This window comes from Mercenaria mercenaria, chromosome 18 (assembly GCF_021730395.1).
Source record: "Mercenaria mercenaria strain notata chromosome 18, MADL_Memer_1, whole genome shotgun sequence".
Lineage (NCBI taxonomy): Eukaryota > Metazoa > Mollusca > Bivalvia > Venerida > Veneridae > Mercenaria > Mercenaria mercenaria.
This window is the reverse complement of record NC_069378.1, coordinates 11,040,098-11,066,605: the sequence shown is the minus strand read 5'-3', so window position 1 is coordinate 11,066,605 and position 26,508 is coordinate 11,040,098. Positions and strand designations below refer to the sequence as shown.

Genomic DNA, 26,508 nt, shown 5'->3' with positions numbered 1-26,508 from the left:
TCTGTCAGTGTTGCACCAAGGGAGGGACTAGACTATCAGAACTGCAATATGTAAACTTAGAGAAAGTGTTTCGTTATTAACAATTTAAACAGAATATGATATGTATGTACATTGACATGGGTGCCAGCTGGTATATGATGTCACACAGTATTCCTTCTTGAAGACATGACTTAAGCACTTTATTTGTGCATCATTTAGACGTTTAGGACATTGATCTTATGATATCTAAGTCTTCCAATCCATGTTTAATATACCATATTGCGTTGCAATACTATAGTATAGGAAAGTGAAAGTAGACTTTCCTTTTTGTCAAAAGATAACTCTATGACACAAGTCAGAGAACGATAATGTCTTAAAAAGTTTAAATAATCACAATTACTCATATTTCTTGTAATAACATGCAAACAATATGTTAATTCTGAAAATTCCATCTCCTCCGCAGGACTATGTTTTAGTGTATGTACAATTATCCAAATTCGGCTAGTTATCAGTTCCTAGTATAGAGGTTAGACGGAAGGTGTGACGTCACGCTCTATGTATAGAATGCCAAGCGATAAGGAATCACTTGACTGTAACCTTGACCTACTGACCTACTTTCTAAGATACACCCTTGAAATTTGAATAACATGTACAGTTTTGCACACCAATCTTAAAACTGTCTTTCAGTGACCATGAATGTGACCTATTGACCTACTTTCTAATATTTTAGCATCAGTTTGTCATGAAACATGTGGCTAATATTACTCGGGTGAGCGATTCAGAGTCATCATGACCCTCTTGTATATCTAAACTATACCATTTGAAATTCTTAAACTATAGAAATGGTTTTGCATTTGTCGAAGAATAGTTTTTATACAAAAATGTCTACTTAAGATATCTTTTTTTCTGTTTACTATTCAATTTAATTATACAAAGATGCTACTTTAGCATTATAAATTGCGAATCTAAATCACCAATGTACATATACCCCAAAATTTATACGTTTTACCGATGAAAATCAGCATGCCTCCTGCTACATCTTAAAAAGTGTTATTTATCTGGATTACATTTTCACTAAGATTATTTAGAGAAAATTTGTCCCACAAAGGTACACTTGACAGTACTTACCCCGATTATAAGGACCAGGCTGAAAAAGAAATTATTTGTATATTTCTGTTTCTTTGTAAGCAGATATTAAACTATGTTATCATGGCAAAGATAATATACAAATCTTTCAGCGGAACCTAGCCACAAATCTTTTGATATGATTTCCATGTATTTTATCTTAATTTAAATAACAACCTAACGAGGGCATAAAGCCCCTGCTTTTTATGTTAATACAACGGATTTGTGTTAGTGCTTGTTGCTAGTAGGCCTACTCACACTTCCATTTACACGTCGATTGTATTACTACATGCTACTAGTTTGTTTCCTGCCGTTATAACTATAGTTGTGTTACTGAATACTGCTTGTACTTTCCATATCAATATCAGGACAGGTGTGTTACTGAATACTGATACTTACACTGCCGTCATCAACTCAGTTGTATTACTAAATCCTTCTAATACAGTTGTATTGCTATATCCTTCACCCACCCGCTAAGCCCAGTAGGTAGAGCGTTGGTCCATGGATCGCGGGGCCGTGAGTTTTATCCTCGGGCGGGGCGTATGTGTCACAAATTGACATATGGGCCTTATTTTATCTGTATTGTAAATGCAGGTATTGCATCATCTTTTTGTAAATTTTTGAGTTATTGAGGTAAATGTTAGATTTCTCGCATGAAGTACCTCTAAGGTTTTTCTGTATTTCATAACTTAAATATCCATGTAAATTTCATTAAATTCGGTTACAAGAAAGTTGCTATTTTATAAACTTCAGTAATTCATGTTGTTATCCCCAAAACCACTATAATGGGCCTCAAATTGTCAATTTAAATCCGCGCCAAAGTAGTTAGATTCCCCGGCTATATCGTGAATCCCGTGGAAATACAAATAGTCAAGAGTTTACGCATAGGCCGTGAATCCCATGAAATTTGTTATTTGGCGGGACATTACCCTTTAAATAGACTGGACTAGACATGCATTGCGCACACCACCTTCCGACATTATAGACGAATCTATGTCTGAATTATTTTCTTGCTAGAAATTTATGCTCAATCGAGGTAAGAAATTTATTTGTTAGATTTTTGTATGATTTTTGCATTACGATTTTTATTTGGTAAATTTTTGTTCATTCTACAGAATTCTGTAACATTTACTTTTCGGCACATGATTTTGGCTAGTTTCGGTATGTCAGGATAATTTATTAAATTTTTCAGACTTTTGTAAATTATTTAGAAAGAGGAGTCTAAACGTTTCGTTTATATAAGATGTTAGATTTATACTGAAATTTGTATCGTGATAATTGTAAAGCACTGTTTCAAAAACTTATGTCAAACATTTTGTTAATTATGGAACGCCATTACTGCATTGTATTGTTATGTATAAATCTATATGGCAAGTCTAGTACCATGTATGTAATATATTATTGTAATTTGTAATTGTGTGCCAGTTTATAGCACATCTAATTAATGTCCGTTGTAGTGTATGGCATTAGATATTATATCGATACCAACTATGATATAACGTTTGATTTATATTGAATTTTGTTAATTTGTAGTTGTAAATAATAGCTGCAGTTTATTATGTCCGTATCTATAATGTTTCATCATATACTTTTCATATCTTTTTCATACTTTAACTTTAGTCTTTTAAGTAAGTAATTTTTGTAATAATGGAAGTAATTAGTGACGTATTTTAATCATGTGACGTCTGAACTTAGTAGCACATATGTTTTGTATAAGTAGCACGTATTATTTATGGGAGCCTACGGAGGTATGGTGTACCCAAAGGAGCAGTTTTATGCCCTGACTTATATGTTTTGCTATGGTGCTTACCATATGTTATATATTTTTGCTTCTTCCGCCAGACGATTTTACCTGGTGATGCCATAACCCGGAAGTAAAATGCCCGAGGTTTACTTGTCTTCACTCGCCTGGATGTGATATTCCCAGCGCAGAGCTTTCGTCCCATGGTTGTGCCGTAAACCGCAAAGACGCTGACTTTTGTTATCCTCTGAAGTCAGCTCAGGGATGCAATCACCTACCACCATAGGGAGCCAACACGGAATCAACGTATTCACGGTTTAAAGGGACTGGATTTAGAGATACGTTTTGTTTGTGCTACTTAAAGTTCGCAATTAAATTAAAGAACTGTACCATGTCACATTAGAATGGAACTATACGAACTTTGTATCTGGTGATACTGAACTTTTATTTTTTTTTTCTTATAATCCGTTTTTTTCTTCATATCATCTATTCATTGTAAATAATCATCTTATGTAAATAAATTTGTAAATATTGTAAAGGGTGTTGATTTGTTTTGATGGTTACTGTCGCCGGTACGGCCATTCCTGTCACAATGGTGTCAGAAGTGGGATTGGTCGACCAGACACAGTAGCTATTCGAACATTATTAACACCCATTTAACTGCAGCAATAATTTGTAAAGATTCCTCTTGTTTTGTTCTATTGTTACACATATAATAGTTTTATTCATTTTTCAGAGTGACGGTTTACCTCAGACAAGACAAGACAGATCCGTAGCTTCAGCTAACCAGCTTTTGTGGTCACAGACTGATAGACAGTTGTTTACGACACTTGGATTCTGGGGTGAGTTCGTTCCTTTTATTTTTCTTTTGGGTTTATTTTGTGTCACTCTATAATTAAGCCACCATATATTTGTGCTGAGAGTGACCGCCCTTGACAAGGAGAGTTATCCTACTCACTCTTAATTGTGCGTCGCCCTACTTCTCCCAGTGATCCTATTTTGTATTAGTGTACTGTATACATACCAGATACAGTATTTTTTTTAAATGTGTGTGTGTTAGCAAGCTTGTTTACTTGCATAAACTTTTACCTACTTTTAAGTTTTAGTGCTACACAGTTGTGTTATACCTATACTTTATCTTAGGATAAAGCACTTTGGTTAATTTTTTTTGATTACACTAAAGTGTTAACACTAGTTACAGTTGATTGATATTTGATAAGGGTAGGGTATTGTTGCAGCCTACTGTCACTGTACTTTGTTGATTGTTGCCTATGCAACCTTGACTGACACATAGTACTGTTGCCCAACTTAGTGTATTATTATTTTAGTGAGGACGTTTTGTGTAATATATACGTAGAGTATAGTATTTTGTTTTGGCTTCAGTGGTAACTGTAGAGCCTTAGTGTAAACTAGTGTAGTCTAGTATTCCCTCACGATTGTTTAACTAGTGTCTCAGGTTGTTATAGTAGCTGTTGTACTGTAGTGTTATATAGTGTTAACGTAGTGTACTCATTTAAACATGACTAGTGTAGTAGAGTTAACGAAGGTAGGAAAGGAGATAGGTTATGAAGGATAGGAGTTACGTAATTTTGTTAAGGAAGAGCAGGCTAGGGAACGTGAGGAAAGACATAGTAGATTAGAAGCAGAGAAAGATAGATTAGAGGCAGAGAAATTAAGAGCAGAGGCAGAGAAAGATAGGATAGAAGCAGAGAAAGATAGATTAGAGTTAGAAGCTAGGTTGCAGAAAGAAAAGATAGAATATGAAAAACAAAGTAGTTTAGAAGCAGAGAGATTAAGAGTGAAGCAGAGAGAAAAGAGAAGAAAGGTTAGAAGCATAGGAAAGATTAGAGTTAGAAGTTAGGTGCAGAAGAAAAGATAGAATATGAACGACGTAGTAGCTAAGGCTGAGAAGAAAATTAGAGTTAGAACGTAAGTTAGAACTAGATAAGTTAGAATGAAAGGAGAAGTTGTGTTGCTAGGAAGTTAGAAACAGAGAAGGAGAAGCAGAAAGTAGGAAATTAGAAACGGAGCATAAGTTTAAGACAGACTTAGAAAAGATGAGTAAGAAAAAGGTAAAGGTTAAGATGTCTCCCTTTGATGAGAAAATTGATTCCATGGATGCGTACTTGAATGTGTACGAAACGTACGCTGTTGCGCAGGATTGGGATAAAGAGATATGGTCACTAAACTTACCGTTCCTTCTAAAGGGTACGGCAAGAGAGGTTTTTGATAGGCTTCCGTTGGAAGATAGGAAGGATTATGATAAACTGAAAGCCGCTTTGCTACGTCAGTTTGAACTCACTGACGATGGCTATAAGAAAAAATTTTAGAACTGAAAGGCCTCGGGATAAAGAGACCTTTGTGATGTTTCTAGCCAGACTAAGTAGATATTTAGATGGTTGGCTTAGACTGAGTAAGGTAGAGAAAACGTACGAAGGATTATTAGATTTTATACTTTGGGACCAATTTTTAGATGTATGTAATAGAGAACTATATCAGAATTTGAGTAGTAAGAAGTTAGTTAAAGCTAAGGATGTAGCAGAAGATGCAGATTTGTTTGCAAAGACTCGTGGAGGTCCCAAGTATGTCGTGAATCGAACCAATAAGGACCGGAACCATAAACCATATGAAATACCTCAGAGACAGTATCCTAGTAGTCGTAATGTAGGCACTAGTAATAGAGGTAGTAGCAATGTTGCTAATAGAGGTAGAGGTTATCAACCCTTTGGTGTACTGAAGTGTAATAAGTGTGGTCGAATAGGGCATAGCTCATATTACTGTAGGAGTGGAAAGTACGGCGGTAATAGTGCTAATGCAGCAGCAGAGTTAGAAGTAGAGCAGGAACAGGAAAGTAGTAAAGGGGAGAATAGAAATAGTAAGGAAAATAGAAATAGAGGTAGAGGCCGTGACCGATCTAGGAGTAGAGGTAGAGGAAGAAATAGAGATAGAGATAGGAGTAAGTCAAGTAGGTCAGAGAGTGGAAATAGTATTATAGAACTCAGTGATATTGAGGAGTTAGGTATGCTTAGTGTAAGTACATGTCCTACAAAACCAGGTACTTGTAATGGTAGGGATGTAATCGCTATGCGAGATACAGGTTGTACATGTGTGATAGTGAAACGGGACTTAGTAGAAGCAAGTCAGTTTTTAGAGAAAACACGTAGATGTAAGTACATATATGGGAGTGAACATAGGCTAGATGTAGCTAGAATAGATATTGATTGCCCGTATTTCAAGGGTATAGTAGAGGCGTTGGTTGTAGATAATCCTACCAATGATGTTATAATTGGTAATGTAGAGGGAGCTGTAGAACCTCAGTTTAGTAGCTTAGCGTCAGCAGTAGAAACTAGGGCGCAAGCCAAAGTTAAGAAGCAAGTAAAGCTAAAAGTTCCGTCTCAGATTTTAGATGTATCTAGAGAGGAATTCTTAGAAAAGCAACAGAAAGATTTGTGTAGAAAGAAGGCCGAGGAAGGTACGATTACGCAGTGTAGAGGTAAAGGTTCAGTTAGGTTTGAGATTAGGAATAGATTGTTATATAGAGAGTATACCGCCCAGAATTTAGACAAAAGTAGACAGTTGATTGTACCTAAATGTCTTAGAGAAACTGTGATGAAAGTTGCACATGATTCGTTACTGTCAGGCCATTTAGGTGTAAGGAAAACTAGTGATAGGGTATTAGGCGAATTTTACTGGCCAGGAGTAATGGCAGAGGTTAGAAAGTACTGTCAGTCATGTAGTATTTGTCAACGTACTATAGCTAAGGGTAGAGTAAGTAAAGTTCCGTTAGGAAAAATGCCTTTGATTGATACTCCGTTTAAGAGAGTTGCTGTCGACATTGTTGGTCCGATCGAACCTATGACTGATAGGAAAAACAGATACATTTTGACTATGGTAGATTATGCTACTAGATATCCAGAAGCTATAGCACTACCTAGTATTGAAACTGAGAGAGTAGCAGAGGCATTAGTAGATATGTATAGTAGATTAGGAGTGCCAGAGGAAATGCTTACCGATTATGGATCGCAGTTTACGTCAGACCTTATGGCAGAAGTTAGTAGGTTATTGTCATTAAGGCAGTTAACTACAACACCGTATCACCCTATGTGTAACGGTTTAGGAGAGAAGTTTAACGGTAGTTTGAAGCAAATGTTGAAGCGTATGTGTAGTGAGAGACCTAGAGATTGGGATAGGTATATGAATGCTATGTTGTTTGCTTACCGTGAAGTTCCGCAAGAAAGTTTGGGATTTTCTCCCTTTGAGTTACTTTACGGTAGAACAATCCGTGGACCGATAACTGTGCTAAGAGAGTTATGGGCTGGTAAGACGGAGAATGATGAGGTTAAAACCACTTACCAGTATGTTATGGATTTGCAAGAAAAGTTGGAGGATACGTGTAAGATAGCTCAGCAACAGTTAGCAAAAAGTAGTGCTAGATACAAGAAGTATTACAATAGGAAGGCTAGAGATAGGAGGTTTAAGGCAGGTAGTAAGGTACTTGTATTGTTACCTACGAAACATAATAAGTTGTTGTTACATTGGAAGGGTCCTTACGTAGTAGTAGAGGTAGTAAATAGACTAGATTACAGGATAGATGTAGACGGAAAGTTGAAAACGTTTCATGCAAACATGCTAAAACAGTACTGTGAAAGGAAGGATGATAGTAAGTCTATACCAGATAAGGGTATATTAAGTAAGGTTGGAGCAGCTATTGTAGAGGAGGATCAGAGAGATTATGACAGATTAGATCCGAATGAAAGTAGTGATGAGTTTTCGAGTAGAGTAGAAAAGGATATAGTTTTGTGTCCTATAAAGCAGGGTACAGAAACGTACAAAGATGTAGAGATAAATCCGGAGTTACCAGTAGAATGTAAGCAGGAAGTAGTAGACTTGTTAGAAAATTTGTCAGATGTACTGACAGATATTCCTGGAAATACTAATTTAGTTGAACATGATATTCAGTTGTCAACTACAGATCCGATAAGAGTAAAGGGTTATCCTATTCCTTTTCATTCGCAGCCAGTAATGAAAGAGGAAGTAGATAAAATGTTGGAGTTGGGAGTAATCGAACCATCAAATGCTCCATTTTCCTCCCCTATTGTCCTCATAAGGAAAAAAGATAACTAAGTCTGAAGATTTCGCAGTCAAAAACTGACGTTTCGATGCGAACCTATGCAAAATGGAGGAGATGTTTTCAAAGCTATCTAAGTATAGATATTTTTCTAAACTAGACTTGAGCAAAGGTTACTGGCAGGTACCTTTGTCTGATAAGGCTAAACCAATGACTGCTTTTGAAACCCCGAAAGGTTTGTTTCAATTCCGTAAGATGCCCTTTGGATTAGTTAACGCACCTGCAACGTTTTGTAGACTGATGCGGAAGGTTTTGAAGGACCTAGGACACTCAGATAGCTTCATTGATGATATCCTGGTGTATACAATCACATGGCCAGAACTTGTAGTAGCACTTTCTGAGTTGTTAACCAGACTAAGAGAGGCTAAGTTAACAGCAAAACCGACTAAGTGTTTTATAGGTTTTCAGAAGTTAGAATGTTTAGGGCACATGATAGGAGATGTCCAGACCCTTGAACCAGTTCCAAATAAGATACAGGCTATACAGAATGCCGAGAGACCGAAAACCAAGAAGGCAATACGTTCATTCTTAGGTGTAGTCGGATTTTACAGAAAGTTTATCCCCAATTTTGCCGCCATTGCAGTTCCACTCACAGATTTGACGAAAAAGGGTCAGCCAAATCTTGTAGAGTGGGGTGAAAGTCAAGAAAAGGCTTTCCAGACTTTGAAGGCTAGCTTAATGGGTCCGCCTATTTTGAAGTTGCCAGATTTAGATCAGACTTTTATATTGAGAGTAGATGCTTCAGATGTAGGTTTAGGCTCTGTATTGCTTCAGGAAAGTGATGGAGAGAAATTACCTGTAGCGTATGCTAGTAGGAAATTGCTACCTAGGGAGCAAAAGTACTCAGTGATAGAGAAGGAGTGTCTAGCGATAGTATGGGCAGTAGCTAAGTTTCACCGGTATTTGTTCGGTAAAGACTTTGTTTTAGAGACAGATCATCAGCCACTCACTTATTTGAATAAAGCGAAACTTAGCAACTCCAGGCTGATGAGATGGGCATTGGCATTACAGCCATATAGGATCAGTATTAGAGCAATTCCTGGTAGAGAAAATGTAGGCGCAGATTATTTGAGTAGAGTGTAGACAGGTGGCTATATTATATGGTGTACAGATAGTGACAGTGTGTTTTTTTGTTGTGTTTGCTATTTTCAGTATGTCATTTTGTTTTCATTTAAGAAAATTATAAATTTTCTTTTTAAGGGGGGACGTGTGTCACAAATTGACATACGGGCCTTATTTTATCTGTATTGTAAATGCAGGTATTGCATCATCTTTTTGTAAATTTTTGAGTTATTGAGGTAAATGTTAGATTTCACGCATGAAATACCTCTAAGGTTTTTCTGTATTTCATAACTTAAATATCCATGTAAATTTCATTAGATTCGGTTCAGTAACAAGAAAGTTGATATTTTATAAACTTCAGTAATTATTCATGTTTTTATCCCCAAAACCACTATAATGGGCCTCAAATTGTCAATTTAAATCCGCGCCAAAGTAGTTAGATTCCCCGGCTATATCGTGAATCCCGTGGAAATACAAATAGTCAAGAGTTTACGCATAGGCCGTGAATCCCATGAAATTTAGTATTTGGCGGGACATTACCCTTTAAATAGACTGGACTAGATATGCATTGCGCACACCACCTTCCGACATTATAGACGAATCTATGTCTGAATTATTTTCTTCCTAGAAATTTATGCTCAATCGAGGTAAGAAATTTATTTGTTAGATTTTTGTATGATTTTTGCATTACGATTTTTATTTGGTAAATTTTTGTTCATTCTACAGAATTCTGTAACATTTACTTTTCGGCACATGATTTTGGCTAGTTTCGGTATGTCAGGATAATTTTTTTAATTTTTCAGACTTTTGTAAATTATTTAGAAAGAGGAGTCTAAACGTTTCGTTTATATAAGATGTTAGATTTATACTGAAATTTGTATCGTGATAATTGTAAAGCACTGTTTCAAAAACTTATGTCAAACATTTTGTTAATTATGGAACGCCATTACTGCATTGTATTGTTATGTATAAATCTATATGGCAAGTCTAGTACCATGTATGTAATATATTATTGTAATTTGTAATTGTGTGCCAGTCTATAGCACATCTAATTAATGTCCGTTGATCCCATGGTTTCCGTACACCAAAACGCTGTTTTTTTTTTTTTGTATTCGTGTGCACAGTCAGTATAGACGATGCTAATTCACATCCTACTAGTTGTAGTCCATGGTTAGTCAGACCGGAATAACGTACACGGTTTAAGGACTGCATGGATGTTTTGTTATGTGGCTCTTAAGTCAGTCAGATGCAATACCTACCACCATAGGGACAACGAATCATATTACGTTTAAAGGGATTTGAGATACTTTTTGTGTACTTAAAGTTCGCAATAAATTAAGAACTGACACGTACATAGAATGGACTTAGATTGTATCTGGTGATACTGAACTTTTTTTTCTTTTTTTTTTTCTTATAATCCGTTTTTTTCTTCATATCATCTATTCATTGTAAATAATCATCTTATGTAAATAAATTTGTAAATATTGTAAAGGGTGTTGATTTGTTCTGATGGTTACTGTCGCCGGTACGGCCATTCCTGTCACAGTATGTTCTCCGTAACTATTTGATAAACGACATTGTGTCTGAAATAATTAGTTCTCCACCTTTGACTCATGTGGGGATTCTGGCATCTACTTGCGGAGGACAGGTTTGTACTGGTACAGAATCCAGGAACTCTGGTTAGGTTAACTGCCAGCCATTACGTAACTGGAATACTGTTGATTAAAGGGCGCTATACCAAAAACAAACAAACAACTAAGAAACAAAACAAAGTCCTTCAAGTACTTATCTTATCGTTATCAATACAGTTGTGTTACAAAATTCTTACCTCACCACTAGCAATACATTTTTGTTACTGTATGGATGTAGTACTTCAGTTTTGGTACAGCATGTTTCAAGTACCTACCTTACAGTTATTCAATACTGTTGTGTAGCTAAATGCTGCTAGTACTTACCTTAATATTATCAATACAGTTGTGTTACTGTATGCTGCTGGTAGTTACGTTAAAATTATCAATACATTTATGTTACTACAGGTTGTTGGTAGTTACTTTATAATTATCAATACATTTGTGTTACTCCATACTGCTGGTACTTACCTTACAGTTATCAATACAGTAGTGTAACTGCATGCTGCTGGTACTTACCTTACAATTATCAATACAGTAGTGTAACTGCATGCTGCTGGTACTTACCTTACAATTATCAATACATTTGTGTTACTGCAGGATGCTGGTAGTTACCTTACAATTATCAATACAGCTGTGTTACTGCATACTGTTGGTACTTACCTTACAATTATCAACACGCTTGTGTTACTGCATCCTGCTGGTACTTACCTTACAATTATCAATACATTTGTGTTACTGCATCCTGCTGGTGCTTACCTTACAATTATCAATACATTTGTGTTACTGCATCCTGCTGGTACTTACCTTGCAATTATCAATACATTTGTGTTACTGTATACTGCTGTTACTTTCCTTACAACTATCAATATAGCTGCGTTTCTACATGCTTCTAGTACTTATCCTATCTTTATCTATACACTTTTGTTACTGCATGCTTTCAAGTACTTACCTTACTGTTAAACAATACAGTTGTGTTATTAAATGCTGTTACCGCCTCGGTAGCCTAGTGGTATAGCGTCCGCTTCGAGTGCGGGCGGTCGTAGGTTCGATTCTTGGACGCGTCATACCAAAGACGTATAAATGATATAAGTAGCTTCCTCGCTTGGCGCTTAGCATTAAAATGATAGTAATAGGACTTGTCAGCACGATGTCAGTACAATGTGACTTGGTGGGGTATCATGTCATGTCACTACAACGTAATATTTCAGCAAAGCAGCAATATAAAGTTGGGCATTGTGCTCACTGCTGCAAGTAGACATCATCGTTTATACGACTGAAAAAAACTGTTAAAAAATACTGTTAAACCCAGTACACATACATACCAAATGCTGTTAATACTTACCTTATTACTATCAATACAGTTTTGTTACTTCATGCTTCTAGTACTAAACTTAACTTTATTCCACCAGTTGTATTACTGTAAGTACTTACCTTACATTATCAAACCAGCTACTTATTATTATCTTACAATTTTGTTTACTTTAACAGCAAAGCTATGCTTATGTAAAAATTATAATTGAGCCTATTTGTATTTTCCTTTTTGTTACCAGTATTATTTATGTATTATGTAGAACAAAATAACTGTAAATTATCGATAGAAATATAACTGGTTTTCATCAATATAAACTGTATTTACAACTGTACTTACTATGTAATTGCATTTAAACACCCCCTGAAAAATAAAAACAAATAAAAAAATCATTCAATAGAACAGAACAAAAATTTCATTTAAGACTTAAACAGTATGTTTTTGATCCATTATATATCATTTTGTCTAATACGCTTGTCTCTATCAATATATTCTTACGCTAGAATGACTTCACCTAAACGTGCTTTTGCTGCGACAAAGAAAGAGCGCTTTTATATTTTTTCTACTGTTTAAGATTAAAGGAATATTAGAATCATAATAATTTATAGCAAAATAGTATTTTAACATACAGTCGGGTCGTTATACGTCGTACAAATAATTTCACTCGGGCTAAGCCCTCGTGCAGTTATTACGCCCGACGTATAAACGCTGTTAATTGACCTTCACGTAAGTAAAATATATTGGCTTTTTCGTATCGAGTATATATTCTTAATTGCCAAACATTGTGTTAGTTATCGTTATAAAATGCTCATTATTTTCACTTTGAACTAGAAAGCGGTCAATGATTATGAAACAGTTTTACTGTAACCTAATAAACTACATGTAACAGCTGAAACAGCATTAGCACTTCTTTAGTCTTGATTAAAACCAGACAGATGATGCTAAAAATATTAGGTGCAGCACCCTGCCCGCAAAACATAATGCATATTAAGAACGGGTTTAAAACGGGCATTTTGAGACCTAAGAAAACATGCCATCGGTCGAACGTGTCGAAGGAAATGGTAAGGTTTTTTATGGAATGATATTTAGGTAAATATTACACAATGCCTGCTGACTGTTACAATTTACTCACTGACACTCTCATTGTGCTTACTGGTATAGTAATCATGCATGCTGGCACCTTTAACACGCTTGTTGACAATGATACCATGCTTGCTGACAATGATACCATGCATGCTGGAAGTTACAACTTCTTTGCTGTTTAGACCCTGATGTCTATATCATAATTTCATTTGGCAAAATGACAGTGCCGTGTACCGTATTGGAATATTTCAACATGCCGGGACTGTATATGAGCAACATTGCACAGTTACAATGCTCACAGAAGAAAATACACGATGTGACCACACAATATGAAAGTGCAATCAGCCATAAGCAAGTTGAAAGTAAGCATAATGCAAAGTGCAACATTGCACGTCACATTTTGATACCAGGGGGCGCAAGTTTGTAGTTTTCGCGAAAGGTAACGGGAATATCCGGCCTATAACGGATTTTAATTAGCTCTTGGCTAAGTGTCAAAACAGTCGTCACTGACTCAAGTTCATATTCTACATGTTCAAAATGACAGTTTGACACATTATTAGCAATCTGCAAAATTCTGTCCTTAACAGCCAGTTTAATTTGTGAAATCTCAGGAATTTCAAACTGTAAGTCTTCCATTTATATAACACGTCACTTGTAAATAAACGCAACATTAAAAATAAAAAGCAAATTCGATGAATTGGTATCCCCCGCCGAAAGGGCTTGAGGTGAGGAATGGCCAAAAAATATTTCTGGCAAAAAGTTAAGGATGTAACTAAGAAGCAAAGAATTTCGTCAAAATCATTTTAACAGAAAATGAATGCTTTTTTTTGGGGGGGGGGGCGGCGGAGAGAGAGGGGTGGGGGGAGCGGGGGTGACCGGGTGAGGGTGCAAAATTTCACCTGTTGATTATAAAGATTGATGGAAAATTAAAAATGAAAAAAACAAAAACTGGGTGGGGGATGGGGACGTATGATCGGGTTGGTGGGCAAGACCGAGTGGAGAGTGAGGTGGGGGAATGGAACAACTCTGCATGCTAATAAATATTCATGGATGGTTCGAAAAAGAAAAGGGAATGATTTATTTTTTTTGGGGGGGGGGGGTGAGAGGGAGAGGGTGTGTGACCAAGGCAAGGGGGTGACCGGGTGTGGGTACAAAACTTCACATGTATATACTAAATGTTCATTGAAAAGAATGTAAGAAGTTTAATGAAATTCTACCAATGGGTTGGTTTGTTATGTACAAATCTGTAGATTTTTAAACATTTAAAGGGCAATAACTCTAAGGAAAATTGACCAATTGAAAAAAGAAATGAACGGCATCTTCGAAGTATGTTGGTTCATATTTATTTCAAGTTTCATGACATTCTACCAGCTTGTTACTGAGAAATGGCTGCAGATGTAGATTTTTCATTAAATCAAGGGCAATAACTCTAAGGAAAATTGACCAATCCGATAAAAAAATTTTGACGGGCATCATCGCAGTATGCTGCTGTATGTTGAGTTTTATGAAATTCTACCTGATAGTTACTGAGAAATGGCTGCGGACGGACATTTTTGGGCATTTTTCATTAAATCAAGGGCAATAACTCTAAGGGAAATTGACCAATCTAAAAAAAACTTGACGGGCATCATCGCAGTATGTTGGTTCATGTTTATTTCAAGTTTCATGAAATTCTACCTGCTAGTTACTGAGAAATGGCTGCGGACGGACGGACGCACGGACGGACGTTCTAACGAAACGGTATTTATGTGACACCCCCATTGTTCTCTCTATTGTTCTAACAGTCACATTAAAAGAAAAAGGTCACATAAACAGAACGGAATGAATGACATCAAAGAGAAAGTACCGTTATGCAGTCACTTAACCATCATTTCGCGGGCACGGACGGACAGACGGACGGACAACGTCACTTCAATACCCACCTCCCGATTTCATCGGCGGGGGATAATAAAGTTAAGACAAATGGCGACTTGCAAAAAGGGGAAGTAACTATTGTTAGATCTCTATACATATTCGGATATCCTCGATAATCTTTCCGGCAAATAATTATTCAAAGTACGGAAAAACACGACCACTTGAACATAGCGCCCCCTGTTATCAAAATGTGACATATACTTTTGAAATGACATTATGCTTACTCCTATTTTGCCTAGTGCCTGGTTACATTTTCCTTACTGGTTGATCCCTTCGTGAATTTTGTTCTTTGATGCATTACAGATTAACCAGTATAACCATAACATGTTGAAATATTCCAATACGGTACACGGCACTGTCATTTTGCCAAATGAAATTATGATATAGACATCAGGGTCTAAGCAGCAAAGAAATTGTAACTTCAAGCACGCATGGTATCATTGTCAGCAAGCATGGTATCATTGTCAACAAGCGTGGTATCATTGTCAACAAGCGTGTTAAAGGTACCAGCATGCATGATTACTATACCAGTATGCACAATGGGAGTGTCAGTGAGTAAATTGTAACAGTCAGCAGGCATTGTGTAATATTTACCTAAATATCCTTCCATAGTTTTTTCCGTAGCAAGTATTTCTTTGGAGGCTATTTCGTTGAATCACTAAAATGTAAATGCCCTTTTTTGTAGTTATGATTTAATGAAAAAAATGAAATGAAGTAACAAATATAAGATACAGACATATCTATTTTTGGCGAATGCCGTTATAAGAACGAATTCGTGACCTTGGCTGACCCATGCAACGTGACTTCAGTTTGCAAATCAAACTACTTGATAACGCATTATAGATAATTTATCAAAATGAAAGATTTATGCAACACTCTGCCTGATTGGACGAGAGTGTCAACTTGTTTCACTCTGCCGATTGTGCTACGCTTACTGAAATGTAGACAAAGTGTTTATTCTAAACGACGCTGTTCACAGTTTTAAAGCTAACTTTCGCTCAGTATATTTAGCAAGAATATTGATATATCTCAAAATGATAAGTAAGTTTAATAAATATGATAAAAACCTGTTCAAATAACAACATATATCAAATTAAAGAAAAAGCTGAATACGATCTGCGTATCACGTGAATAAGGGTGTGGTAAGAGTCTTCTACTTTTTAAAAGATTTTCCTTGTTACAATTGTCGTCTGTATATGAAAAGGTTTCTTGCTTTTGTGATTTATTCAGATTGCATATTAAAATGAATACTTGTTTGCTTTGATATATTTGTTATAAATTAGTTAACTTATTTATTATATTTGAATATTTTTCTTTAGTATGGTATGCAAATATTGAAGTCAGTTGAAATTTGTTCTATTATGTATATGCTATACAATGACTGAATCTCATTACATTGAAATGAAGGTACGCTGCATGCAGGTTATCTACGTAATATGACTATGGTCAAACTTTGCTTATGAAGCAGAAATAGTGAAATAATAATTACAGTTATATGTGTCCCCCCTTGACCTTCACTTTTTATAGGTGTGACGTCATTGTCCAAAGATTCAAGAATAGCAAATATGCATTTGTTAAGGCGGGATCAGTTGTAGAGACTTACACTAGGCCTTCTTTATACGAGAGAAACAATCCGTTTATATAGTGAAATTGTTGAGTGAACACCGTTTCTTAATCCTAATCCTGCCCACGTTATATCAGTGCAAAGGAAAAGTAACCTCTATCTATGATAAATACCATGCATGATTACACAGTTATGCATCTAACAGTCTTGAAATTGATTTCTTCGATTTTCTCATATTTGTAGATATTTTTTCCCATACTTTGACGCATATGTATGGGTAGTTGAGATTGTTCTCTTCATAGCAGTAGCCTTTTCAACATATTTCACCTTGTGAAATTCTGTGGGTTTTGACTTTTGTTTTTAAAATGTCGTCTGATTGTTGACAAATTTCACCACAAAAAATGTCTTACTTTCCCCAGGGCAATCAATTATTTGATCTTTACATAGTTTTGTATTCAGGTTGCTAATCCATTTGGCAAGTATGCATGCTTTTTTCATGATTAAAGATAAAAAGTGCATAGTTTGCATGAGGTTCTAGGTCAATAGTCACTTAAGCCTATCAGAAAGCCTTTGCAGAGTTGTCTCCATTTTTTCCGAATATTTCATCCGGGATCATTTTTTCAGCTCAAATAACTCTTTTTCAGGAAATGATATTTTAATAATTTTTTCAGTCCTTGTACTTTGATGCAGTTAAGTACACTTATATTTAATGTAGATAGCTCCTACTTGAAGGTTTTTTCAGTTACAATGCCTATCAGTTGGCCTATTTTAGGGGCCGCGAAAGCTTAAAATAAAAAATCCTTTAATTATTTTTTTCTCATGTATTCTCATCAAATTTGATTTGTTGCATCTTTATTAGGGCCGCAGCCAACTTTGTTCAGTTTGGACATTTGACCCCTTTAAGTGGCTGCTAGAGCTAAAACTAGAAATGCCTTTAGACAGTGTCTCATGAACAGATTGATGGATCTTTGTCATACTTGGTCTGGAGCATCATTATAAGGTCCTCTTCCGAATTTATTTATACAGGAACTTAGGCCCTATTAGGGACCACTATAGCTAAAAGTAGATGTGCCTTTCTTCGCATTACCCACTAAAATGTAATGCAAACTTGTTGTGTAACAACATCTTAAGGTATCCTGCTATCTTGTTACAAATGGGGATAGGGACCAACTTAGCTAAACATATAAACACTTTTAATGCCCTCTTTTCATGAACCACTTGATGAATCTTCATCAAACTACTGCTGCAATTATTCGTCTAAGGATAAGCGAAACAAAATTGCAACCCTACGAAACCTTTGTAAAAAATTAAAAGAGAAACAATAGCATTTAAATTGTTAAAGTGCGGTGTTTAGTTTTGCAATTTGAAAAATGTTAGATGAAAGATGACTATTAGATGAAAATTTCACAAACTTCTTTTCTTATTACAATTCGCCGATCATCTTTTTTAAATATATTTCTTGTAACTTAAATAATAAAAAGGAAAAACTTAATTTACCTCAATTTCCTTAATTTCCTCATAAAAGGCTATCACCAGTCGCCTAGGAATAGGAATATCCTTTTCTGTAAAAGAATTAAGTAAATGCGTCATTCTGTGGTATGGACACTGATGATATATTTTTCTTAATATTATAACATTAGTATTTACTGTATACTGTCAGGGTGTGGGGTTATGTAACGGCAAACAGAAAACAAAAAACAAATTCCTATATTAAACGTTTACTTTTAGGCAGCCGGGTAGCTCAGTCAGTAGAGCACTCGCCCTGTAAGCAACTGTTCCCGGGTTCAATGCCCTGACTCTCTGCACGTTTTTCTCACCCTGTGACATTTGGTGCCGAACAGGACCGACGCCCGCAATATAATGTACTTCCGGAACTTGAGAACTAGTTTCCATTTTGTGGAGGTGTATGTCACAGTCCGAATTTATTCACTTCTGGGGACAGTATGTTTTAGACAGCCGGTTAGCTCAGTTGTTACATCACTCGCCCTGTAAGCGAGGGGTCCCGGATTCGAGCCCCGGATAGATTTCACATTTTTCTCATCCTGTGACAATTAGATTTATTAAAATAACATTCATAAAACAAATGGATTTAGGCAATACGATGTATGGACTTTTTTTATAAAACACTGAACCAAACACAAACAACAATCCTCTATATAAAAATCTTCAACATAAATTATTCAAAAATGACATTGCTACGAAAATGCACAGAATGTGTACGCATACCATATTTGTAGAATACAGCTGCCCACGGGGGTATACTTGCACTCGATGTCATACCATTCTGGAATGAAATTATAAACAAATTGACTTTCTTTTATAACTGCTAACAGACCTACAGGTTGTATGTAAAGCTTACTTTTAATTATTCTGTCAAAATAGTAAACATAAAAATTACCATAATTTAATATGATTGTTACGAAACTGCATGTTTTGTATAAAAGTATGAAAAGTTATTTCCATGTGCACTTACTACTAATCATCTCTGTAAGGGGGGTCTCAGTTCGTATCCGCGAGTCACGCTCCATAACTCTGAGTATGAAAAAAAAGACAAGATTGATTCTAAATAGATATTTTCTTGCAGATATGAAAGCTATATACTGGTTTAGTAAATAGAAAGCTTTACAGTCCACGTACATGGTGCATTTATAGCTAAACTCTATACTAGCTATCTTTTCTATAATCGAATTTGTGCCTATCTATTTGATACTGATTTAACTTCAAATATGCAATCACCATGATAAATGATTTTTGCAGTTTTGAATGTACATTATCTTATTACCGACATATTGAATATATTTTTACCAGTCTTCTATACTTAACGCGCGGGAAGTTTTGTTTCATGACTTAAAGGGACCAAATTTACAATATGATTCTAATGAAGTTAAAAACAGCATGGATGTGTCGATTGTGTGTGTTATGCTTTAAAATAGTAACATCTTTACTTGATAGTCGATATGAAACTTTCATTAGCGGCAAAATCGCAAATCTACATAGTTATGATTCGCAAAGGACCCTGAAACAGAACGCATATTTTTATTGATCGAAAACACTTTGTTTGGACCTAAAAAGAAGGGATCGAGTTCAAATGATAAATGTACACATCAAGTTCCACAAAGATTGAACGAAGTAAAATTAAAATCAGGCATTTTCGTTTTGATTAAATATCAGGTTCTGTTGTGACGCAAAAAGGAACACGCCCATATATTCCAGAAAAATAACAGCCTTTAAATGGAGGTAATATACGCTCAAAGTTTCAGAATATTTTTTGGATTGTTTTGTCAATGTGTTGCATGGAAAAGGTGGAAAAAAGGAAGGTGAGGATTTTGTTCAATGGCAGGAAACTAATGTACAGACAACTGAAGGAAACAAATGGATGGGGGGAAGGAGAGGTCGGTAAATATGCATTTTTGGGGTGGTTTGGTAATGTTGATTGCTGCACTCCACTCTGACCATCGTTTTATTTTCATCTGCCTTTATTCCAAGCTCCAGGTAAACGCTTTAATGTTTTTAAGTTACAATTCTGACATAAAAATTTGAAAGATAAATTTATCATATGAGGTCAATTTATTACCCTGAACTTTGGCCTATCGACACGGTCCATGCTATCTACACATCAGTTAATAATGCACATATATATTTAATGTATCTACGTCTACATCTACATCAGTACAACCAACAATTGATTTCCAATTATGACTGGTCAGCGCTGTCAGACAAACAGATGTTAGAGAAGTTCAGTTTATTACTGTATTAAAAGTAAAAGATAAAAGGACAGTATACTACCCTTTAGATAGTACAGAATGGAAGAATTACATAGTAGTCACCGCCAGCCTCTCTGTAAAAAAAATATCTAAGGCAGGGGCTGGCTTTGATTGATGTTGGGAAGGCGTTCCAGAGATGGATGGTTCTAGGGAAATAAGAGTTAGCAATGTACTGAGTGCTGAAATGAGTGATCAAACAGTTAAGATTTCTAAACGGGTCAGGTAACATTGGTCAATGGCGACAGACTGGGTCCTTATTTTGTAAAAACGGAAGTAGTGAACAGTTTAACCTGCGGTACTGGAGACTTTTCCATTCTAGGGATTTCAATATTTCAGTTACACTACTTGTGTAGTTGTAATCATTCATTACATACATAGCTGCTGACCCTTGGACCCATTCAAGTTTATACGTGAGAAATTTCTGCCAGGGATGCCATACACTTGAACAGCATTCTAACTGCCGGCGGACGTGGGTGGTGTATGCGGCTTGTTTAACATTTATGTTGTCTGTCCTAGCATTTCTCTGAATAAATCGAACGGAAGAGGTTATGTTCTCTATATGTTGTGACCAGTTCAAATTATTGGTGATAGTTATTCCTAGATACTTAGCTGACGAGGTGGATTTTAACTCTGTGTTAACGTAAAATCAAAACCTCGAACGGTTATCAAACTATGCTCCGGACACGAAAAATGGTCGTAATATTTACATTGTATTATTTCAATTATTATTTTCGTTCTTCACTTTAAACATGAACAGTTACTTCCATGTAGTACCATACGTTTGCTGATCGTCTTACCATCATCTATTTATGTCAAATCCTTAAATGGCTATTATCCCACACCTTTTTCGAAAAAAAGTTTGGAGAAAGAAATAGACTTCGTCTTTCAGTCAATCCGTCTGTCCGTTACAGTTCGTGTCCAGTCCAGAACTCTGCCATCCATGAAGGGATTTTACAATTAAATGTTCACAATAATAAGACGACATTTCATGTGAAAGACCAAGACCTCTAGCTCTAATGTTAGGTTTCACTTTAAGGTCTAAAGATGACAGGGCCTGTTTCGTGTTCGGTCAATGTAATATGGAGGGATTTTGAAATACATTGGCATAAATCGTTACCAAAATGAACGAAGTGTCATAAGCGAGACCAAGATATCTAGCTCAAAGGTCAAGATTACACTTAGGGGTTAAAAGTTAACAGGGTCTGTTTCTTGTCCAACCCGTAACGACGTGTCATGCGCGAGACCCTGGCCCTTAGTTCCAAGGTCAAGGTCACAATCAAAAGTTAACAAGGTATGTTTCTTGTCAGGTCCATAACTATACTTTCAAAATTTCTCCGCACCGATGTTTAATTTATCCTGTGTAAAACTCACGACAGACGCTAGCCCCAAGGTTAAGGTCATCTACCTTCTCAGCTTATGCCCTTTGCTCGGGTCGCGAAATATGATGGCAGTTAGGTGGACGCACCCATACAGACCAACAAACCATCACATAATACGTAACGTTTCTCTTATATAATTTGTCAAATCCCTGTCGAGGATTTTTTAGGAATTGCAAATACATATTTAATTAACAGATAAATGTATTTAGATATTAGCGGATCAATGTCAGGTGCTGCTGTAGGTCTACTGAAAAGGAAATTGTGCTATAAGTGTTTCAGACGGAACAAATCATGGGTTGATAGTATCAATGTAGCACTTCAAGGTGTAGTTCACATATTTTATTTATACCTTCTTCTGGGTTTATAAATTTTTCAGAGAGAATTTGTATATAACATCTAAAAATTTTAAACAAACAAGCGAATGAAAAATGACATATAAACATTATATGTGCTCTCTATATTAGAATAACATTGATTTTTCATATACAAAAATCTACAGTTGTCGATTGTGTCATAACATCAATAAATAAAACAAAATATTTAATTTTAACTTTGATAACATCTCATTTTGAAAATTAGTTTGAATGAAGGAAAAGCTACACCAACATTTCTTTTTTTTTAATTTGGTCTATAAGACACATGAGCTTAATACATAAACATATGTTACAGTCTGGACAGGAAAAAAGAACAATTTTTACTTTTGACTTAAGCTGTGGTCTTAACTAAAACTGCTTTCGACCTTTGACCTGTGACAGAGTACTTGACTTTAAGTTAGCGATAATACTGTTGGGAAAGATACGATAATCCATCATGAAAAACATTTATGCTACGTAATATTCTGTGACATAAGAGATTCTACTTCTGTTCCATTACATACGAATTATTTCAGGGCCAAATGGTTGAAAACAGCATTTCAAAAACATAAATATGATAAAAGTCATACTGACTTATGTGTAGGACCGTAAAACACGTTCTGGTCTCTACGAGCAAATTCAGTTAGCTCAATTATGATTCAGCGGTGACGTCATAAATGTATGACATAAAGTATGCATCATAATGATGTGACGTCATATAAAAGTTAAGCTCATTACTCGTAACACAGGGTCAACTCGCCTAATTTGATGATTCTGTTTATAATTAGTTTGCGAGCTGTTAGATTACTAATTACTAATTATAAATACTTCTCAAAATTCTGATAAAAAAGAAACAAATATCGCAGCACTCGTGATTTAATTACTACGCATCCAAACTCCTGCCCATATTTTATTAACTGATAAAATATAGGAACAGATTATTATTTCTTAATTAAAATCCCTCTATTGATTTTTTTTTTGTTTCGCGGTTTGTTTTTCAACAGTATTTCAGTCATCACACTGGTTATTCGGGTACCTACTCGTGTGAGCGATACCGCCCTCGTGTGATTAATGTACATGTTGGTGAACAGGAAATTCACACCTATAACACGTAATTATTCCGTATTTTACTGAAGATTTGAAAAGTTTTAGTATTAAATGTGTAAGATCATACCCTAACTATATCCATGTCAAATATCTATCTCATATAATCTGAATAACTGTGAAAAAATACGGTTTTTTTTTGTCGCGAAAATGAAGATATTTTAAGGCGCTGGTATATATTTTCACCATTAATGGTATTATTTCGGATTATATTAGGATTTTTTTGTTAGGAAAATGAAAAGCAGTCATTCTGTGTATTAGCCATTGCTTTCATTTCAAAAAAACTTGAAGCACAGTAAAATTAGATAGATTTTTTCGAAGACAGTGTGTAGAAAATAAGATACCTCTGACGATGTACCATGGTACCATCCTCGTTGTTTCTGTCAGTCCAGCGGATACCGTCCTCGTTATTGAAATGAACATTACATTGACGCAGACCCCTTTTCTAAAATTAGCGATAATATGCAATGACCAGCTAGGATAAGGATAAAACTTTGGTCTTTTATACTCTCCTGGGCTACTGGAAGCAGCCTATCCGAAGAAAAACTTCTCACATTTCTTCAAGTTCGCTTTCAAGATCCACCTACACAGACACATTCTTAGGTGCATTTTCAATTGAATATTGCGACTTCCGTACGTTTTGTCTTGTTATTCAAGTTGCTATGGGGTTAAAATGTTTGCAACAAAAACAAAATTAAATTTGTTCAGAAATTCTGTGATTTTTTGTCAAATATTTTATTGCGATCGACCCATGTTTAGCTTCGTTTTGAGGAATAAAGCCAGTAATTCGGCCGAAAATGTGCTTCGTTTGAGTAGTCGAAAGAAGTCAGTAGTAAACAGATCCTTATTTCCCCATTTTTTTGTGCGAAAATTCGTGTAGAACAAGTGCATTAATCACACCTTTACACTTCTGGAATGCATAATGACTGAGATATGTAAATGAGATATGTTTATACACTTCACATACAAGTTTTGCAGATCGAAACCGGAAGTAGGGGGTTTATTGTGCGGACAGGAGCATATACGCGCCATTTTAGGGTAGCAGACCACAACTGACCGGCATTTTACTAGGAACTATTCAGCTCCCTCTTTATTTTCATCGTTACTTTAACTTATGATAGAACTTTCATGAAAAAATAGGTGTTGGAAAAAGTGATGTTCTATTAAGGTAGGTAAAGAGGGCATGAAGTTTAGTAGATCTGCAGGTTTGTCGAACAATTCAAGCCTCGAGCAATTTGCTTATTATCCAACTGTTGAAAGCAGAGCTAAAATGGTGGGAAATGAAAAGAAAATAAGAAAGCGACGAGAAATTTTGCTTGTTTTTGGTAACCATTTGTACATTATTTCAAAGTTATTACAGCTCGTCTGATACTTAGGTTTTAACAAAATGCCATCTTACCTGTCTTATAGTCTGTTGCTAATTCTGTATTGCAAATGGTGATTGTGAATCTAAAGGCAGTATTTTAAAGTAAAAAAAAAAACAACAACAAAAAACAAAACAAAAAAAAAACCAACAATCTGCTCTTGTAATAACAAGAAAGCGTTTGATTCTGTCGATCGTATGTGTTTATGGAATAAATTACTACAGCATAGCATTGATAGGAAAGTCTTTATGGCTGTATATTATGCAATATATGATAAAGCCAAATCTTGTATAAAGAGTAGCAAATTTGATGGCCAGTTTTTCAACTCTGGCACTAAGAAAGGCTCAAACCAGTATTAGTTAAGCCATCACTCAACCTTGTTTTCTAACGGATTTTTACTAATACTCGGCGGGTATTTTTGCGATGTATTAGCTAAGCCTTGGTCACACACTATGAAGATGTAGATACAGTCATCGGACCGTTTCGCTGTACGTTTTCGTAGATAAAACGTGTTACTTTGGTGATTTACTACTTCTCATAGAAAATACAAAGACACATTAAGGTGATGTCACTTTTTGAATTTCCGGTGAATAACAAAAAACCAAAGAATATTCAGTTCTTTCCAAAAACTGTTATATTATGATTCAACCAAATAGTTTCCATTGTCTACCAGAAAGGAACAATTCTTACATCTTAATATTGAGATTTGATACCTTTGTAACAGACAGTAAACTAAAACAATAGACATTCATATGTGACGTCGGTGAGCTCAACAAAGCAATTTCAAGCACAAATATTAATGTGGAATGTAAAGTAAGTTACACACTACAATGTCCGTCCAAGATACTTTCAAAAACAATGCATTTGCAGAATAGAGAGATAAAAGTAATTTTGACAGCTCGTGAAAACTAATGACAAATTTTGACAGGTATATGATGACTCATGACCTAATTAATTTTTTTCTGTTATTTCTAACTTCCAGTTCGATTTTCATAAAATGGGTATTCTTTATTGTAGCTTACAACTCATACATTAAAACAATAAAAGAATATATTGTTACCTCACTGTCGTTTTGTCTATCCATCTCTCGTACGAATTCCTATTGTTTTAGTCATTTGTCAGTAATTAGAGCAACTCACAGTGTTGCAATCATACAAAACACATCCCTTATTTTCACATAGATATTGAGGATTTATCTAATGAGCACATGTATTGGAAACACAATTTCAATACCGACTGTGTATTGTAATAATGCTAAACTATCTCAGCCGTGACATCTCCTTAAAACAAAAGCACTAGCGCCCGTCTAATGAATGAAAAAAAATTGCTGGGGAAAAAAGGTGAATTTATTTCAAGGTAAGACTACAAGCATTGCTATGTTTGCTAATTGTCATATTGTTTTCATTATTCCTAAATGTTCCACCTTTATGTACAAAACACGTGTAATATGCACTTGTAATTAGGAATGCATTTGTAAATTTAAATCAATAGTATAGGTACTCAAATTGCACTTGCAAATGCATGAATTTCAAAATCCACACGTCATTGAAAGGAGACGTATATATACAGACGTGCGTATCCATATATATATGTTCACCTACATATTTGTGTTTTACATATATTTATAATTAATGATATATTGATGCCTGCACGTATATTTTGAAACGTGTACAAACGTAGCGAGTTTAGTAAAGTTAAAATGGAAGTGTTGAATCTGTTACATTTTTAGCTCGACTTTTCGAATAAAAATAGAGCTTTTGCACTCGCCCCAGCGTCGGCGTCGGCGTCGGCGTCGCCGTTGGATTAATTTTCTTTTATATAAAGTAAAACATCTGTAATACTAGCTTCACTGAGACAAAATCTATCCAAAAGTCCAAATCGTCGTATATAACGAAAGGGTTTACTCAGTCCCGTATCATTCCCTCCCTCCTCAACATTTCTGCTTTAACTTCATACTGGAAATTTAATTCCAAGTCTAAATATTCCGCCTGCATCTTTTCTTAAACCA

The 26,508-nt window shown here is 35.5% G+C and overlaps 1 protein-coding gene and 1 long non-coding RNA gene across 5 annotated transcripts in view; both read right to left on the bottom strand.

Moving 5' to 3' along the window:
* LOC123538315 (uncharacterized) overlaps window positions 1-18,141 on the bottom strand; it is a 57,261-nt gene extending 39,120 nt beyond the window's left edge. For all 4 annotated transcript variants that reach the window (XM_053530212.1, XM_053530213.1, XM_053530214.1 and 1 more), the window contains exons 1-3: window positions 18,034-18,141; window positions 12,315-12,338; window positions 1,108-1,126 (exon numbers count right to left, since the gene is read on the bottom strand). In XM_053530212.1, the coding sequence (XP_053386187.1) occupies window positions 1,108-1,126; window positions 12,315-12,338; window positions 18,034-18,126 (136 nt within the window). In that variant the 5' untranslated portion in view covers window positions 18,127-18,141. The remainder of the gene's footprint in view (window positions 1-1,107; window positions 1,127-12,314; window positions 12,339-18,033) is intronic.
* An 866-nt stretch (window positions 18,142-19,007) lies between these two features.
* The window catches only part of LOC128550695 (uncharacterized), a 30,611-nt gene continuing 23,110 nt past the window's right edge, over window positions 19,008-26,508 (bottom strand). The window contains exon 3 of the long non-coding RNA XR_008368379.1: window positions 19,008-19,068. This is a non-coding gene — a long non-coding RNA (uncharacterized LOC128550695). The remainder of the gene's footprint in view (window positions 19,069-26,508) is intronic.